General features: G+C 36.8%; 1 protein-coding gene across 3 annotated transcripts in view; it reads left to right on the top strand.

Moving 5' to 3' along the window:
- Nucleotides 1-1,025: 1,025 nt before the first annotated feature.
- The window catches only part of lrrc9 (leucine rich repeat containing 9), a 29,000-nt gene continuing 13,855 nt past the window's right edge, over nucleotides 1,026-16,170 (top strand). For 2 of the 3 annotated variants that reach the window (XM_055053226.1, XM_055053228.1), the window contains exons 1-20: nucleotides 1,026-1,147; nucleotides 1,325-1,388; nucleotides 2,189-2,407; nucleotides 3,151-3,291; nucleotides 3,374-3,437; nucleotides 3,530-3,600; nucleotides 6,761-6,943; nucleotides 7,850-8,005; nucleotides 9,017-9,219; nucleotides 10,183-10,314; nucleotides 10,726-10,905; nucleotides 10,997-11,111; nucleotides 12,460-12,595; nucleotides 12,675-12,806; nucleotides 12,884-13,011; nucleotides 13,605-13,781; nucleotides 13,862-13,981; nucleotides 14,649-14,840; nucleotides 14,942-15,067; nucleotides 15,936-16,076. In XM_055053226.1, the coding sequence (XP_054909201.1) occupies nucleotides 1,329-1,388; nucleotides 2,189-2,407; nucleotides 3,151-3,291; nucleotides 3,374-3,437; nucleotides 3,530-3,600; nucleotides 6,761-6,943; nucleotides 7,850-8,005; nucleotides 9,017-9,219; nucleotides 10,183-10,314; nucleotides 10,726-10,905; nucleotides 10,997-11,111; nucleotides 12,460-12,595; nucleotides 12,675-12,806; nucleotides 12,884-13,011; nucleotides 13,605-13,781; nucleotides 13,862-13,981; nucleotides 14,649-14,840; nucleotides 14,942-15,067; nucleotides 15,936-16,076 (2,676 nt within the window). In that variant the 5' untranslated portion in view covers nucleotides 1,026-1,147; nucleotides 1,325-1,328. The remainder of the gene's footprint in view (nucleotides 1,148-1,324; nucleotides 1,389-2,188; nucleotides 2,408-3,150; nucleotides 3,292-3,373; nucleotides 3,438-3,529; nucleotides 3,601-6,760; nucleotides 6,944-7,849; nucleotides 8,006-9,016; nucleotides 9,220-10,182; nucleotides 10,315-10,725; nucleotides 10,906-10,996; nucleotides 11,112-12,459; nucleotides 12,596-12,674; nucleotides 12,807-12,883; nucleotides 13,012-13,604; nucleotides 13,782-13,861; nucleotides 13,982-14,648; nucleotides 14,841-14,941; nucleotides 15,068-15,935; nucleotides 16,077-16,170) is intronic. The other variant, XM_055053227.1, reaches the window with a different exon arrangement.

Below are 16,170 nucleotides of genomic sequence, written 5' to 3'. Positions count from 1 at the left end.
GAAAGCCAGTTGGAATCATGATAAATAATAATAGTTAATAACCTAAATACACTGAAAGACGGGAGAGCACTGTGCTTGGCATTTTAAGCATCTGTATGTCAAGTTGATTTATCACATAATGAGTATAAAGTTGAGTAGTCACTATTTACATTTACTTGAGTCATTTTTTTGAAAATGTACTTTTAGAAATATTTTACTTTCACTTCCGTTATTTTATGATGGAAGTATTTCTACTCTTACTTGAGTAAAATTTCAGAATTTTCTACCTGCTGAATAAAAAACAAACTCATTTTAACCAAAGATTCACCAGACACAGACACACACCTGTAGTTTTTGTTTAAGTTATACACCTTTTTTTAGGTACATAAGTTTTTTATTGAAAGAAACATATTTGTAAAAAATATTTTACCTGTTTTTGTTATTTTTTTATGAATTGTTGTCATTTTGTTCTGTTAAATAACAAAATTTCCACTTAACTTTATATTTTGGTCCATATTTTGTTCTCTGCAGTTTTAATTGTATCCAAATGCCTTTCATATTAGTTTCACGTTAATGTTTTTTTTTTTTTTTTTTTTTTTTAGTATTTTAATTATTGCCAGACCCTATAAGAATGTTAATGTTTTATTTACACTATTTAGTTTTATAGTTGAAGTACTTTATTTAGTCTCTCGGTTTCACAAGAAACACATAAATGTGAATAACATAATTATTCACATTATGTGTGATCATTATTCACATTATGTGAATAATGATTTATAATTTGTTGTATTTTAGCGTTCTCTTGTTTAAATCTGAATTGTGTTAATACAACTACTATTCCAGAAATTTTGAAACATCAACTTAACGTTTCTTATAAAATATCACCTTTAGTAAATCTGAAATACGTATTTTAAATTGTACGAGTTATATTTTAACAAAGAATTCAAAAGTATTTTAGTTTGATTTGATTAAATACTCTCATCGCTTGCCATAATTCACAGTTCCTTTTTTACATGAGAAATATCTTGCAGTCTGGCGCCCTCACCTGGCGGCTCAGAGGAGGTTCAGCCGTCCCCCATAGCAACCAGACGCGCTGTGCCTGGATACGAGCTGCGGAGAGTCCCTTCAATGGACAACCGGGCGGATTTTATTCCACAAAGACTGACATGTGTGTATTATTTATACCAGCGCTTCTCTCGCTTAAATGACGCGCATAAATTAAGGCTGAGAAAATTAGTGTTTGCTGGAGGTTTAGCCTGTGGAGTTAACATCAACTTGTTGGTTCATCCTTTGTTTTCCTCTGTGGGACTTTCATTACTTCATGATGTGTTCTGTGCTTTTGTAGAGTTATGTTGCTCAAGGATAAACAGAAGCAATGCTCTGAGGAGGAGGCGGCGCTTCGGAAACTGGTAAGTAAGAAAACATCTATACGAGCCTGAACAGAATGATTTCGTAACAAAAATCAACTTTCTTAAAAATACCTGAAATTAATCTAAAAATTTCTGGTATTTTTTAAAACTTTTAATATCCAGAAGTTTCCTGGGGTTTTTTTCATATGATTTCTGAATTAAATTGTAACTTTTGAAACCGAAAAATTTCCTAGTTTCCCCCTCAAAATACCTGAAATTAATCTGAAAATATTAGTTTTGGGGGTTTTTTGGGAGCAAATTTTAATTTTCAAACTTGAAAATTAAAAATAAATTCTGCAGGATTTCTGAGATTGGCTTGAAAATTTCTAAAATTTCTTTTTTTCTCAAAAAATTCTGAATTTAATAAACATTTTATTGCCTAAACTGCAACAACACAGCATTCCTTTGGTGAACACTTGATTATTTGTAGCAAAGGACGCATCTACAGCTTTGACAGGTGAAAAAGTACAATGTTGGGCTAATTTGTTGATATTTTTTAATTGTCTTATTAATAAGTGGATAGCAATAGGTAGAACATATTTACAGATAACTGCGTTTTTTTATTTTTATTTTGGAAAATGTATATTATTTTGTACAGTTTTGGCTTCATTACTGCTGGGATGTTTCAGAAATGTTGTCGTCCAGTTAACAATTAATCGATTCCTAAATTACAGTGTTTTCCAGCAATCGATTAATCTGATTAATCGTTTCAGCTCTAAATTGCAGTTGTATGCAGTTGTATAGCCGTTCCACTGTGAAAGAAGAAAGCTGAGGTAAATCTGTTTGTTTTCTCTGGGCAGTGCCTGATGAATGGGCTGTCCTATGAAAAAATAGCGACTGAAGGGGGCAGCATCAGGTCTCTGGAGATCTTCTTCTCTGGTTTCCCCCGGATCATCGGGCTTTCCAGCTTTCCAAATCTCTGCCGGCTCACCATCGTGGGCCAGAGCATAAAACAAATAGAAGGACTGGAGTTGTGTCCGGTGCTCCAGGAGCTCTGGATTGTTCAGTGCTGTATCACTGTAAGCTGTACACACACACACACACACACACACACACACACACACACACACACACACACACACACACACACACACACACACACACACACACACACACACCACCAATATCAATAACAAAACACACTTGTATTTCTGTAACAAGTAGTGTGACGCGTTGCTGCATGTTTCGTTTGAAGGAAGTGACGCCATCTGGTGGACAAATATAAAAAATGCAGCTAAACCCAAATAAAGTTTCATCATTTTGGATCATGAGACCTAATTTCATAATTATTACGCCATATTAAGATAGCATATTAATTTTATTATTAATTAAAAATTAATTACTAGAATAAAGTAATAAAATTATTAGATTAAGTCAGATTAATTTGAGAATAAAGTCATATTACAAACTACATTTTATCTTGAAATATTGGGATTTATTCTCCATTATTTTGTCTTTATTTTTATACAACTCTCTTTTATTCTCATAATGTTATAACTTTTTTCATGTATTATTTAAACTTTATTCTCATAATACAGTGACTTTATTGTAATATTTTTACAACTTTATTCTCGTATTATTTTGACAGTATCTGGACACCCAGGACTCTTACATTAGTATTGCTCTAACAATCTGTTGCAGAGCTAATTAATATATATATTGTGATAAATTGCTTGTTTTTTAATAGCTTAATCAATTTAAGCTAATTTAAGATCAGACCATGTTACCAGCATGGAGTGATAATAACTTGTCTTTACTGCAGGAAATATCCGGCCTGCAGAAGTGTAACCAGCTGGAAAGACTCTACCTGTATGACAATCAAATCCAAGAAATAAAGAATTTAGAACTGCAAGTCAACGTGACGATTCTGTGGCTCAATAATAACTGCATCACGAAGATTCAGGTTGGAACGATGAATTATGTTTACTGTCTGCCTGAATTTTATTTACCGTTTTGTTTGACTGCTTTGTAATTTATCCCCAAAGGGCCTGAAGACGTTGACGAATTTGAAGGAACTAAACCTTTCTGATAACTCCATAGAAAAGATTGGTGGGCCTGCTGCATCCTCCCTCTTTGTAACCTTTGATGGAGCTTTTAGAGAAATAAAATAATTGAATATTTGTTTCATTTCTCTCTTCTAGGCCACGACCTTGATCCCAACGTCAACCTTGAGATTCTCAATCTGTCCGGGAACAAGATCAGCTCCTTTAAGGTGAGACTGAAAACCAAAACATCCTTCAAATTCTTTCTCCTAAAAGTATGCTTACTTAGTTTTTTCAAATCTTATTAAAATCCTTGGTTTCACAAAAGGGCATCTCGAAATATTTGTCAGGGGTCTTGGCCAGTTTAGATTTTTCAGATAATTTCTTCAGCAGGAAGAGCAGAGGAGTGCGGTTATAATTTCAGCATCCCAGTAATTTGTGTGTGTGTTTGTAATACCTTGTGGAAACCATTTTTCTGACACTACGTTGTGGGGACCCACTGTTCCTTATGGGGACCGAAGCCTGGCCCCCACAAAGGGAAACGCTGTTTTTGGGTCAGGGGTCAGATTTAGGACTAAGATGTGAATTCAGTTTTGGTTTGGGTTAGGATAAGGTTTAGGCTGTAGAAATGAATATCAATGGAAGACAATGGAAAGTCCCCACAAAGACACCCATGCAAACGTGTGGCTATCTTTCACCGGTCACTTTATTAGGTACACCTCCTGCTTATGAATGCAAATATGGAATCAGCCAATCACATGGCAGCAGCTCAATGCATTTAGACAGGTAGACATGGCCAAGTCGATTTGCTGCAGTTCAAATCAAGCATCAAGAACGGGGACAAAAGGTGATTGAAATGACTTTGACACCAACAACCAGGCCAGGTTCTGACAGGCTGGTCTGAGTATTTCAGAAACTGCTGATCTACTGGGATTTTCACACACAACCATCTCTAGGGTTTGCAGAGAATTGGCTGAAAAAGAGAAAATATCCAGTGAGCAGAGTTCTGCGGGTGCAAATGCCTTGTTGATGCCAGAGGTCAAAGGAGAATGGCCAGACTGGTTCGAGTAACTCAAATAATCAATCGTTACAATCGAGTTACGCAGAAGAGCATCTCTGAACACACAACATGTCGAACCTTGAGGCAGAAGACCACAACAGGTGCTACTCCCGTCAGCTACGTACAGGAAAGTAAAGCTATAATTTGCTCATTAATTGGTCAATAGAAGATTGGAAAAACTTTGCCTGGTCTGATGAGTCAATTTCTGCTGCAAAATTCGGATGGCAGGATTATAATTTGGCATCAACAAAATGAAAGCTTGGATCCATCCTGCCGTGTTTCAACGGTTCTGGTTGGTGGTGGTGTAGTGGTGTGGGGGATATTTTCTAGGCTCACTTTGGGCCCATTAGTACCAACTGATCAACATGTCAACGCCACAGCCCATCTGAGTGTTGTTGCTGACCATGTCCATCCCTTTATGACCACAGTTTACCCATCTTCTGATGGCTACTTCCAGCAGGATAACGCGCCATGTCACAAAGCGCCAATCATCTCAGACTGGTTTCCTGAACAATAGGTTCACTGAACTCGAATGGCCTCCACAGTCACCAGATCTCAATCCAATAGAACAGCTTTGTGGTGGGACGGGAGATTCATGTCATGGATGTGCAGCCGACAAAACTGCAGCAACTTCGCAATGCTATCATGTCAATATGGACCAGGGATTTGTCCCCACCAGCAGGTGTGCCACTCTAGTTTTTCAGTTGTTATGAAGTGAAATAACCTCTCTGGTGTAAAACAAAAAAATGAAAGGCTGTTCTTTTTATATAGTGGCTTATATTGCCTGTTTCATTAGAAACTAGAATTAGACTTTCCTACTGAGCTGTTTCGGACTTTATTAGATGAGATTTTCAGATATTTCTGGTATTTTGCACCAATTGTGCTGAGCAGAATAGTGAGGTTTTAAATCACAGATTCACAAATAAAGAACTTTTATTTTAATAGCTAAATTTTTCTAAAGGTTTCCATGATCTTGGCATTTTTTATCTGCATTCAGCTGCATAGACCCTCGTCTTAAAGCACACAGTCGTTGTTTCTGACATAACAAGGTCATTTATACAAAACAAATTTTTGTTGATCTTGATTTGATCGGCTTCACGTCACAACTCTTTTCTCAAAGCTCACCTTTGCTCCTGCTGCAGCTTCGCTTGCAGGAATGTAATTATTGTCTATGACTGTGCAGAGACAAGTTTAATAACTGCAGGGTCAAAGAAAAACATCTTTTGTCAGCTCAGTGTGGCATCTTTTTTCACCGCAGACTCCAAGAATGTCTTTTTGCATCTAACATCTAACAGCAACTGTCTGATATTTACACTGAGTTTCCAGTGAGAACCAGCATACATACTGGTTCTCACATTGATAGCTTTTATCTGCTAGCTAAGACTGACATGTAGCCTACGTATGTACTTACTCTGTCGGTCACCAGAACCTTGTTTTTCATGTAAAAATTTCAAATCTGTTTAAGCATAGATTGTATGCGTCCATAGATTCAGGCCGTAAAACTCCTCCATGGTGCACGGCCTCTGTGTTCAGTAAGTAGTTAACTATATAGCAGTAGGAGATCTGAGGCAGCTTGTCCACATATTTTTCTTATCCGTATTATACGGGTTAATCCTAACAGCAGCCATTGTAATGTATCATTTTCTCGCGCCCTGGTCCAGAGTGTCCACATATTTTCTTTTTGTTGGTTTGGAAGCCGTGGGTCCGCCGTCCACTGCGCTTGCCTGCTCAGATGGTGCGGATCACTTCCTGTGAAGACTTACAGGAACTATGGATGAAATCAAGGACAAACGGACTAAAAAACAGTTTCTACTGAGAGTTGTTGTTTTACTGATCACAGCAAATCCATCTAAAACCTCATCTGTACTTATTTATTTACTTATAAATTTATTATTAACGTCCCAGTTGTTCTGTGTTGCTTCGAGAGTAGCTATTTTTAAAATTTCGTTCTGGTTTATTCGTGCTCAATGACGTTAAAAAGGAATTTTGATTCTGATTTATTGTTTTGTTGAGTCACAAACCATGGGCACTGGCCCGTTACCTAGCAACCCCAGCCAAGTCCAGCCTGTTACCTAGCAACCCCAGCCAAGTCCAGCCTGTTACCTAGCAACCCCAGCCAAGTCCAGCCTGTTACCTAGCAACCCAAGCAGAACTCCAGCATGTTCAGTCAGCTGGTTTAGAAGAGGCCCTAAAACAGCACAAACTAGAATCTCTATCTAAAAATTATTTTGTGTAAAAACCGTAAGGAAGATGTTTTGTGCAGGTCGCCTTTAAGAACAAACCAACAGAAGTCTCATCTTCTACCTGGTCTTTGTGTTTTGCTCCAACAGGAACTGATCCCCTTGACCCGTTTGCCCCATCTGAAACAGCTAGCTCTGAACGACCCCACTTCGGCTTCGAACCCCGTGTGTCAGCTGTGCAACTACAGTATTCACATCCTTTATCACATGCCGGGCCTGGAGCGACTGGACAACTGGGATGTCTCCAGCAAACAAATCAAGAATGCTGCTGAGGTAATAAGACAGAGAGACTCCAACCAATCGGTTGGTGGATTGATGGGGTTACGGTTAAGCGTATGAACTCGCTTGATGAAACCGTAAACTGGAAAACAAATATCGGCAATTTAAAGATGAACATATCAAATATATATATGAAGTGTAAGACTCATTGAATGATGTAGCATTGTAGATTTTACTCAATTCACTGATTGTTTCCCATCTGAAACGATTAATTGGATTAATCGTGATTAATGGATTTTTGAAATAATCAACTCAGTTTTTTATTGATTAATTGTTAACTGAGGTACTCAGACTTGAGAAGAGGCAATTTGCCCAAAGAACAATTGTATTAGAAGTAATTTTAATTCAAAAATGTAAAGAAAAAAAAAAGATACATTTAGCTTTTAAGATGAAATAACCTTTGTCTAAATATGTTCTACACAGAACTCCAAATGTGGCATTTTTAGCTCAAATTTAGGACAAAAAAATTATATTAATAACCTTTTAGCATCAAATTATTAATCAGTTGTTAACAGATCAGCCCTATATTGTGTTGCTGTTAGGTCAAACAGAAAAGGCTGAGCTTTCTGTTCAAATGTTGATGTTGAAAATATTTCTTTATTATTGCATTTTAGGCAATGAAATGTTTATTTTCTTGTTTGAAAAAGAAATTAAATTATTTCTTTTGTATTTCTAATACTGTATAAATAGTTCTAGATGGTTAAATAAAAAAAATTTGATGAACCTGCCAATTTTTTTAATCAGACTAATCGATTGCCAAAATAACCATTAGTGTCAGCACTGTAGGGATATAATGTAGCGTTTATTGCTATAATCTTCAACTAATGAGAGGCAAATTTATTTAATTGATGCACATTTTCATTGTATTTTTTTTTTTATTTTGGCCTCTTTCCTCTGAAGTCTGCAGTTATGAAGAAACTGATGTACTACAACATGCGTGTTCGTCTTGCTCAAAGGAACCTGGGAGAGACCCAGGTTGCTCTGCAGGAAAGGAAGAAATGTTTGATGAAGCTGCCTGAGGAATGCATCCGGACTCTCAGTCACTCCCTCAAAAGTGTAAGCACAATTTGCTAAACAATGTTAAATAATTATTGCAGCAACTTCATCTGACCTACAGGTGAAATTAATCATCTGGTTCCATTGACCTGAGCTGTTTACACTTGTATTTCTGAAATCTTTCTTATTCAAGTTATATTTGTCTCACATTACGATTTATATGATGATTTGTAACAAGAATATGTCACAAAAATGCAAAATCTTTATATGAGTAGGCCTGGGCGATAAATTAATTTGATCAATTTGCTACATGTTTGGGTTTTTGAAGACTTAATTTTTGGAAAATCTGGATTTTTTTTTCACCGATACACTTCTTGGTTTTCTGTAGTTCAGAGGTCAGAGGGCCCGGGTCGGCCATCTTATTTAACAGTTTCCATTGATGTGAACTTTGAATCCAGGTCATTTTAGATCATGAGAATAGTGTCGTAATGTTTTCAGAGTAAATTTGTACGACAATAGAGTTGAAATAATACGAGAATAAAGTCAAAATATTACCAGAATAAAATAGCCCTAGAATAATTAAGTCATATTTTTTAAAAATAACAACAAAAAAAAAAGAATAAAATGAGGAGTGCTGAGCATTTTGTGAGTTTTAAACTAAAAAGGGAATATTAAATCTTTTGACACAAGTATTATCAGTAGCAGGATTTTGAAACAATTGAAGAAACAAATGTATATGTTGAAGCCAGAACCACATGAAATGATCTGAATATGTTAGATAGTGATAATTTTATGAAAGCTTTCTCTTTAATATGACTTTCGCTTGTTCTTCTGATAAAATTGTGTCTTTACTCTGGTAATATAATGACTTTTTTCTCGTAATTTAAAAAAAATTCTGGTAGAATGGCCCTAATTCTACGTTGATGAGTGAAATAAAAGCTGTCATTTTTAATTTCTTTTTTTTTAATAAAGGGAGAGAAAATATTAAAACAAGTAAATTGGGGGAAAATAAATTTGATTTTAAGCACTATAGGAATAAATTATCTTCACGCCACTGTGTGTCATTTTTAGCTTGAACATGAACTCTCCATGATGACACAAAGTCCCAAGAGTCCCAGCAGCAGGATGGAGACTGAACTGGAAGGACGAAAAGTGAACCAAGACACAATCTCTGAATGCGCAAACCTGAACATTAACAGCGTGGAGCGCAAAATCCTGCTGAAGATAGAATCACTGAGGGAAAGACTGCAACGATGGACCAGGAGGATGGATGAGTAAATGGCTGCATTTCCATCAACCAAAACACCTCGCAAATTGAAATCACCAAAATTAATTAGCTTAATGGAAACACGATTTTTATTTCTTTAAAATAAAAATAAAAACTCACTTTTTTCGGTAGAAAGTTTTCACCCTGGGATGAGGTGGTTTTTCAGCCGTGTCGAAACAATTTTTCTTATCACACAAGTTATGACTCAACAACCAGATGTCGCTTCTTCTTCTTCTTCTTTTTCTCTGTCTTGGCCGTTGGCAAGCAACTTTCAGACGTGCATCTACTGAATGGAGGGTGGGCCGAGTTGCTATATATATATAACACATTTTAAAATTTATAATGATAAACTATATCCTCCATCAATTTCGTCTTCTTAAGGTAGGATGTAACTATCGGCGAAAACCACGAAGAAGACGACAGGAAGTAGTTGGAGGAAGATATTTCCCCCCTCCCCCCCCCGACAATCTCTAGCTAGCTCCGGGAGAGCTCTCACGGCGTCGCACCGTTCATAAAAAGTTGTTTATCATACTAAAAATAGCTTTAAAGTGGCCAAAATTGAGACTGAATCGGATGGACGTTAAAATGGCGTTTCTCCAAAACGCCAACGCCGCAGACGGATGGCTAATGGCGGTAAGGTTCATTCGAACGTTGCTTGACAGAAGAAGAAGAAGATGAAGAGGAAGAAGATGGCTGACAGAGGATGAGCGCTACCGCCATGGCTGAATTATGGATATAATCTCATGTAAATGACCTCATGTCCGTAGATGCCATGATTTTCAGTTACTTATGATTTTATTTAATGGAAACACCACAGTTTTTCGATATTAGTAGCATATAGACAAAGAAGTACGCGCATGTGTAATTAAACGTAACTGCTGTGGTTATCGGAATGGGACGTTTTTAGATCATGCAACCTTTTCCAGGCATGAATAACAATGGCTGTTTGTGTGTGTGTGTGTGTGTTTAGGGTTCAGGCCTGGTATGAGCAGGAAGTGATCCAAGCCACAAAGCAGACAGAATATTTGGTTCAGTTTTTGTTGGTGGAGCTGGAAAGTGTTGGAAATATTCGTTTGGAGGAGGGCTGCCCCATAGACTCATGGTACGGGTCTAGATCTCCATAAAGAAGATTCTCACTCACCAAATATTGTGGTGTAGTTTCTAGTGCAAATATCTTGAAATAAGACAAAATTAGCTTACAAGGAACTTTTAAGACTTGTTTTAAATGTGCAATTCCTTAATATTGATGGAAGATTAATTAACCTTATTAGATGGGGAAAAGGTCTGATTATAAATGAAATAATCTGCCAGAGAAACTAGTACTTTGTCATCAACATTAAGGAATTATTTACTAAAAATAAGGCTGTTTATCTTGCTGAAAAGTTACTATTAAATTGTTGTCCTTTTTCAAGTGTAGTAATGTACACTACACAAGACAGACAATGCTGTTTTTGCAGTAGGTCAAAGCTGCACAGAGCAGATAAAAGCTTGTTTTATGTTTTCGAACCAACAGGTACGCTTCCTGTCACAATCTACTGCTCTCCCGCTTCTCTCCATCCGATTACATGAGCTTTAAGATCGCAGACATAAAGATTAACAGGGTTTTCCGCATCCACAATAGCGCTTTGAGGCTTCGCTTTGAAGACAAACTTCACAGCCTTCTTTCCACAGAAGAATCTGGTGTTGTCTTACAGTGAGTAAAGAAAATGACATCGTAATGCCTTTTAAAGCCTCTGCATGGCTACATTTCATGCTGTGGAATAAAAGCATGTTTTTGTAAACAGAAACTGCAGACGTCGACTGGAATATTTATTCTACGTAACTGACCCTGAAACAAGTGAGATCGAGGAAACCTTGTGTATTTTAGAGGAGGGTTTCAAAACCACAAACCAAATGAAGGTGAGCAAGCTGCTAGAAACACCTGACTCTTTTTTTTACTATCAAAATTAAGCATGCAGTATTTTGTCAAAATGTTCTTTACCATTGATTTTTTTTCTCACCATGTCACTACCACAAAATTGATGTATTCAGAGCAAAAAAACTAAGTTTTATCAAGTATTTTTGTCAAGATATTTCTTGTGCATATATCTTAATAGAGTGAAATGATTCAGAACTAACTTATAAGTAATTTTTCATAAAACTATAGAAGTTTATCTTAAGTAAATAATTCCTCAATGTTGACAAAACATGGCAGATTTGTTTCACATATAAGGTATTTTTCCAATTTTACAAGTCCAATAATCTGCAAGTGGATCTAGTGTTTTATTTATTTACTTATTTCAAACAGAGATCGAGACAAAAGTAAAATAAAGAAAAAAGAAAATAAAAGTTAAATTATTATGACATGCAATTTTATTAAGAAATTGACTTAAAACAAGAACCAGTATCCTACTGAAAAGTTACTTGTACATTTTGTTGTATTTCAAGCACTATTCCTAGCACTTTCCAATATAAAGTAAGGCTTCAACTAACAATTAAAATAATTGATTATCTTAGTGATTGATTATCCTGACGATTATTCAATTAATTGGATTAAAAGCAAATTCTATTACATCAAAAGTACATTGAAATATACAAATTAAGAAAAAAAAATTATTTCTCTTTTAAATCGTAGATATTTTGTTGCCTAAAATGCAATAATGGTTGAGTCCTGTACACAGTACAGTATAGGACTGATATTGTGATTAGATTTTGGATTAACTGATTAATAAATGTGTAGCAAAATGTGCTTAATGGTAGATTTTATTTTTCTTTTTACAGAATTTGAAGCAGCTAAAACTATGCCACTGGTGGAGTTCTTGGTTGGACATATTTTTAGAAAAATAATTTTTTTTATCTTTAAATGTACACATTTAATGCTAAATGTATGTATTTTTGTACAGTTTTGATTTAATCACTGCTCTGAGTGTGTTGTTCTTTCAGCAAATGGCCTTTTTTTGAGTTCACGATTAATCAATTCATCACAATTAATCAGATTAATCGTTTCAACCCTAATAAAAGTGAAGAATTTTAAGAAGTAAATATTTTCATGGGGGACTGTAAATTCATTTATTTTGCTTCAGTTCATTCACTATTTTAAAAATAGAAATATATTAAAAGTTCATGTATTCAGACAGGTCAAGTCAATTACCTCTTAGAAAAAATAAAAGCTTTTCTTAACATTCTTGTGCAAAGATGCAAAGTGTCAGTTTCTTGATTATTACTTTTCAGTCTAATGTCAATTAATTTGTGTATTTCTGTATTTTAGGGCTTAGAAAGAAAGGCTGCTGTCCCTTTATCCAACAGTTTAGCTGTTTCAGAACAATCCAGAATCCAGTTTTTGGTGCAGCAAGCCAACCAATGTGACTCCAAGCAATTGTCAGATAAAATCCCTTTCAGGCACGGTGAGACAGTTTTATTTAAATTGCCTGGTTTCTTCTCTCTCCATGCTTTAAATGCTGATGTTTTATGGTTCCCCTGCAGGCCATGTTATTGTCTGTAAGGTGTTTGTGGGTAACAGCCTGCCTATTACTGGTGAACCGGGACACGGCTGTCCCAACGTCTACTCTGTGTACCAATACCTGGACCCTGTGGGCAGCTCTGCAGGAGGCGATGGTATTCTCCTAACCCAATTCAGAGTTTACGTTTGCAGCTGGTCAGTTTCTGTGGATCTCTCTGTGTTTGTTCTTTAGAGAGACCAAAGTCAGCGAGAATGCCTCAGAGAGCTGAGGGTGGGCCCCAACACCGAAGGCAGTGGTTTGTATTTGACCACGAACTCATCCTGCCAGAGTACATCATACACTTTGAATATATCACTATGGTAATTTGACTTTGTTTCCTGACTTATCTTTGTAGAACTGAAAAGCTTCTGACATCACTCTGGTTGGATATTTAAGCTCTCTACTCTGCAAAAACCAAAAAATCTTACCAAGTATTGTTGTCTAGTTTCTAGTGCAAGTATCTTTGCTCACTTGAAATAAGACAAAGCCAGTAACTCCTTGATATTGATAAAAAAGTTCTAGCTCCATTGGCAGATTATCTCTCTTATGAGAAAAATGTCACGTTATAAGTGAATTTGTCTGTCATTGGAGCTAGCTAAAAGCAGTCGAGTTGCAATTTGCCAACATCCTTTAATCAATTAATAGTAGGGGTGTCAAGATGTGTATTTTTTTTTACTGGATCAATAATACAAATGTGAGAACACAAATTTTGTTTTTGAACATCTCTGCTGTTGCAAGTTGTAAAATCCAGAATGTCTGAAAGATATTTGGCCCAAATCAGCTGCATGACTGCTAAATTCAGCTGAACAGTCATTAAAGCTCAGCAATACAGAAAATTAAATGTATGCTTTTTGTTTTACTGTTAAATTCAGCATTGACAAAGAAACAATTCTGTACCTGAACATGTTATTAGAACAGAGAAGACTTGAGCCGCTGTGGACAGAGGGACGTTTCTCTTTCTGAAGACGCCACCGCGGACGTCGCCGCCCTCAGCATGGATCCCACTCTGAAGCCGCAGCCAAAACTGTTGAGCCTTGATGAGAGAACCCTGCTGAGTGTGGCCAGAGCGAACATCCTCAGTCAAATCACTGTAATGACCCTGTGTTTGAAGGTGTTTAGCTCTGCTCACATTCCTCTCAGTGATCCGCCACTGCTGTGTTGAATCTGCAGGTCCTCAACCTTCACGGTAACAGTCTGAGTAAAATCAAAGAGATTTCCTGCCTTCCAGCTCTGAGACATCTCACCATCAGCTTCAATAAGTTCACACGCCTGGACGACATCTCTCACATGGTAAACTTAATCATATAAAATCAATGTAATAGTGTGTTTACGGCCACCCAAAAGGTCTAAATTGCAGCAGTTTTATGAGAAATTGTTAGAAGGTTGTCACACCTGATAGTTCGGTAGACTCGGTTCAATTGGAGACCAAAATTGCAACATGTCTTACATTTTTCAGCTGGTGTTCACTTTCACACCACTGTTGAACGATCCAAACTTATTCAAAAACCTGTTCACCTCCTCACCTGTGGTGGTGCTGCGGCAAGAACCACTAAATGACACAGAAACCTCTGAAGAAGAGATGAGCATAACTTTATTTTTCATAACATGTAAACAAAAATGGGGCAGCGCCATATTTTAGCTTTTGGAGGATTTCTCTTTTGTCTTTGGCAAAAGACTACTTGGTATTAGCCTCACGCATTTTCAGATGTATTTATCCTGCACTGTTTTCCATCTCTGGCGTTTGCACATGCATTCGAACTACGCCAAAGTTCACTTCAACCAAACCAAGACAAAGGTTTGTAGTTGGACCAGAGTTCACTTTTTTGGTTCAACTAGTGAACCGCACCAGCTGAAAATGTAACAAATGTTGCAACTTTGATTCTACTGGATCATCATGTGTGAAAACACCTCAGACACTCTGGAGGCTGAACGAATAAAAACTTGTCTGTTTCCTCAGCCCAACCTGGAGGTTTTGGACGCTAGCTTTAACGAGCTGGTGACTCTGGAGGGGCTGCAGAGTTTAGGGCAGCTCCGAGAGCTTGACATCAGCTGGAATAAGTTGACCAAAGTCAGAGCGGAAACGGCTGTGTTGCGGAAACACACTCCTGCTTTACAGAAACTGGACACCAGATATAATCCATGGACCAAGGTGCAGAGTGGGGTGAAAAGCTTAATGTCACACGCAGCATGTGAGAAGTAAAGCACTCCAACTTTTTAAGAATTTGTGAAAATTTTTTTTTAAATTTCCAGCCAGAGGCGGTTAAAATGACCTTACTGTTCTGTATTGCAACCCTCACACACCTTGATGGAGAGATGGTGACAGAAGAAGAGGCAGAGGAAGCTCGAAACATGGCTGCTGAAGTCAAAATTAGCCAGGTAAAAGTTTTATGGCCCTTTTTTTGTGTGTGCCCTTTTTGTTTTGTTTTTCTCTTAGTCTCTGTTTTAGTCTAAGTGAAATAAATGTTAATTTTCACAGCTATGATGATGATATCTATTAATGTCTATCGATGAGCCAAGAGCAACTTATATAGTTCAGCTGTTTTCTTCAACTTAATCAGCAACTTGTTTTATCAAGATTAAACAAGTTTAGGTTTTGCTACGTCTTTAGTTTGTTGCAACACTTTAAAACAACATGAATCTCATCTTAAGCAAACTGGTTATATGTGAGGATGATGGTTAAAGGGGAACTGTTTTGCAAATTTCACATTCTGCATGTTTTATACTTCCATTTATATACAGCTCAAGCACTTAAAAACTTGAGTTTTTTTTTGGCAATATATAATATTTTTTGGTGTCTGGAAAATTAACCATTTCTAAAACCTTAGTGTTTTTGAAATGCACCGTGGAGCTAAAACTGCCATTTGAAGATTTCTGGGTAAAACATATTTGCAGATAAAGATTTATTTGTGAAAATGCAAATTATTTTGTACAGTTTTGACTTAATTACTTACCATACGCATGTTATTTCAGCAATTGTCCTTTGTTGAGTCTGTATATTCCAATTAAATAGCTGATTACTAAATCAGTTGATTATTATTTCAGTAATAGATTTATCATAATTCGATTGATTGTTTCAGCTCTAGTTTGTAGTCGTGTAGTCTTTTTAAATGTTATTATTCTGTAGAAATAGCAGTCTTTTGTACAACTCAACGTTGCTCTCGTTGAGTTGCTGTAAGGTTTCTGTATGATGAGAGCAAACTTGAAGGAGCGGTACTGTTTTTAGATTTGCTGGCTATGTTTCTAGGCTGTCTTTCTGGCCCAGTCCCGTAACGACAGCGAACGTCCTCGATGCCTCAGCCTGCTGTCGACTGCTCAGCTCCTTTCCAGTTTGGGTCCGGCTCCCTGGGGTCCCGGCAGAGAACTGGAGTCCGATTGGATGGCAAAGGTGAGATACAGCAAGAGGACTTCATTTTCAGACAGTTACTCCAAATGTGCATCTGTGGAAGTTGAACAATTTTAGCAAAAATTACCAAAATTAT

This window comes from Poeciliopsis prolifica, unplaced genomic scaffold (genome assembly GCF_027474105.1).
Source record: "Poeciliopsis prolifica strain line A6 unplaced genomic scaffold, Auburn_PproV2 SCAFFOLD037, whole genome shotgun sequence".
Taxonomy (NCBI): domain Eukaryota; kingdom Metazoa; phylum Chordata; class Actinopteri; order Cyprinodontiformes; family Poeciliidae; genus Poeciliopsis; species Poeciliopsis prolifica.
The sequence above is the reverse complement of the archived record's forward strand: the minus strand, read 5'-3'. Positions and strand labels throughout refer to the sequence as shown.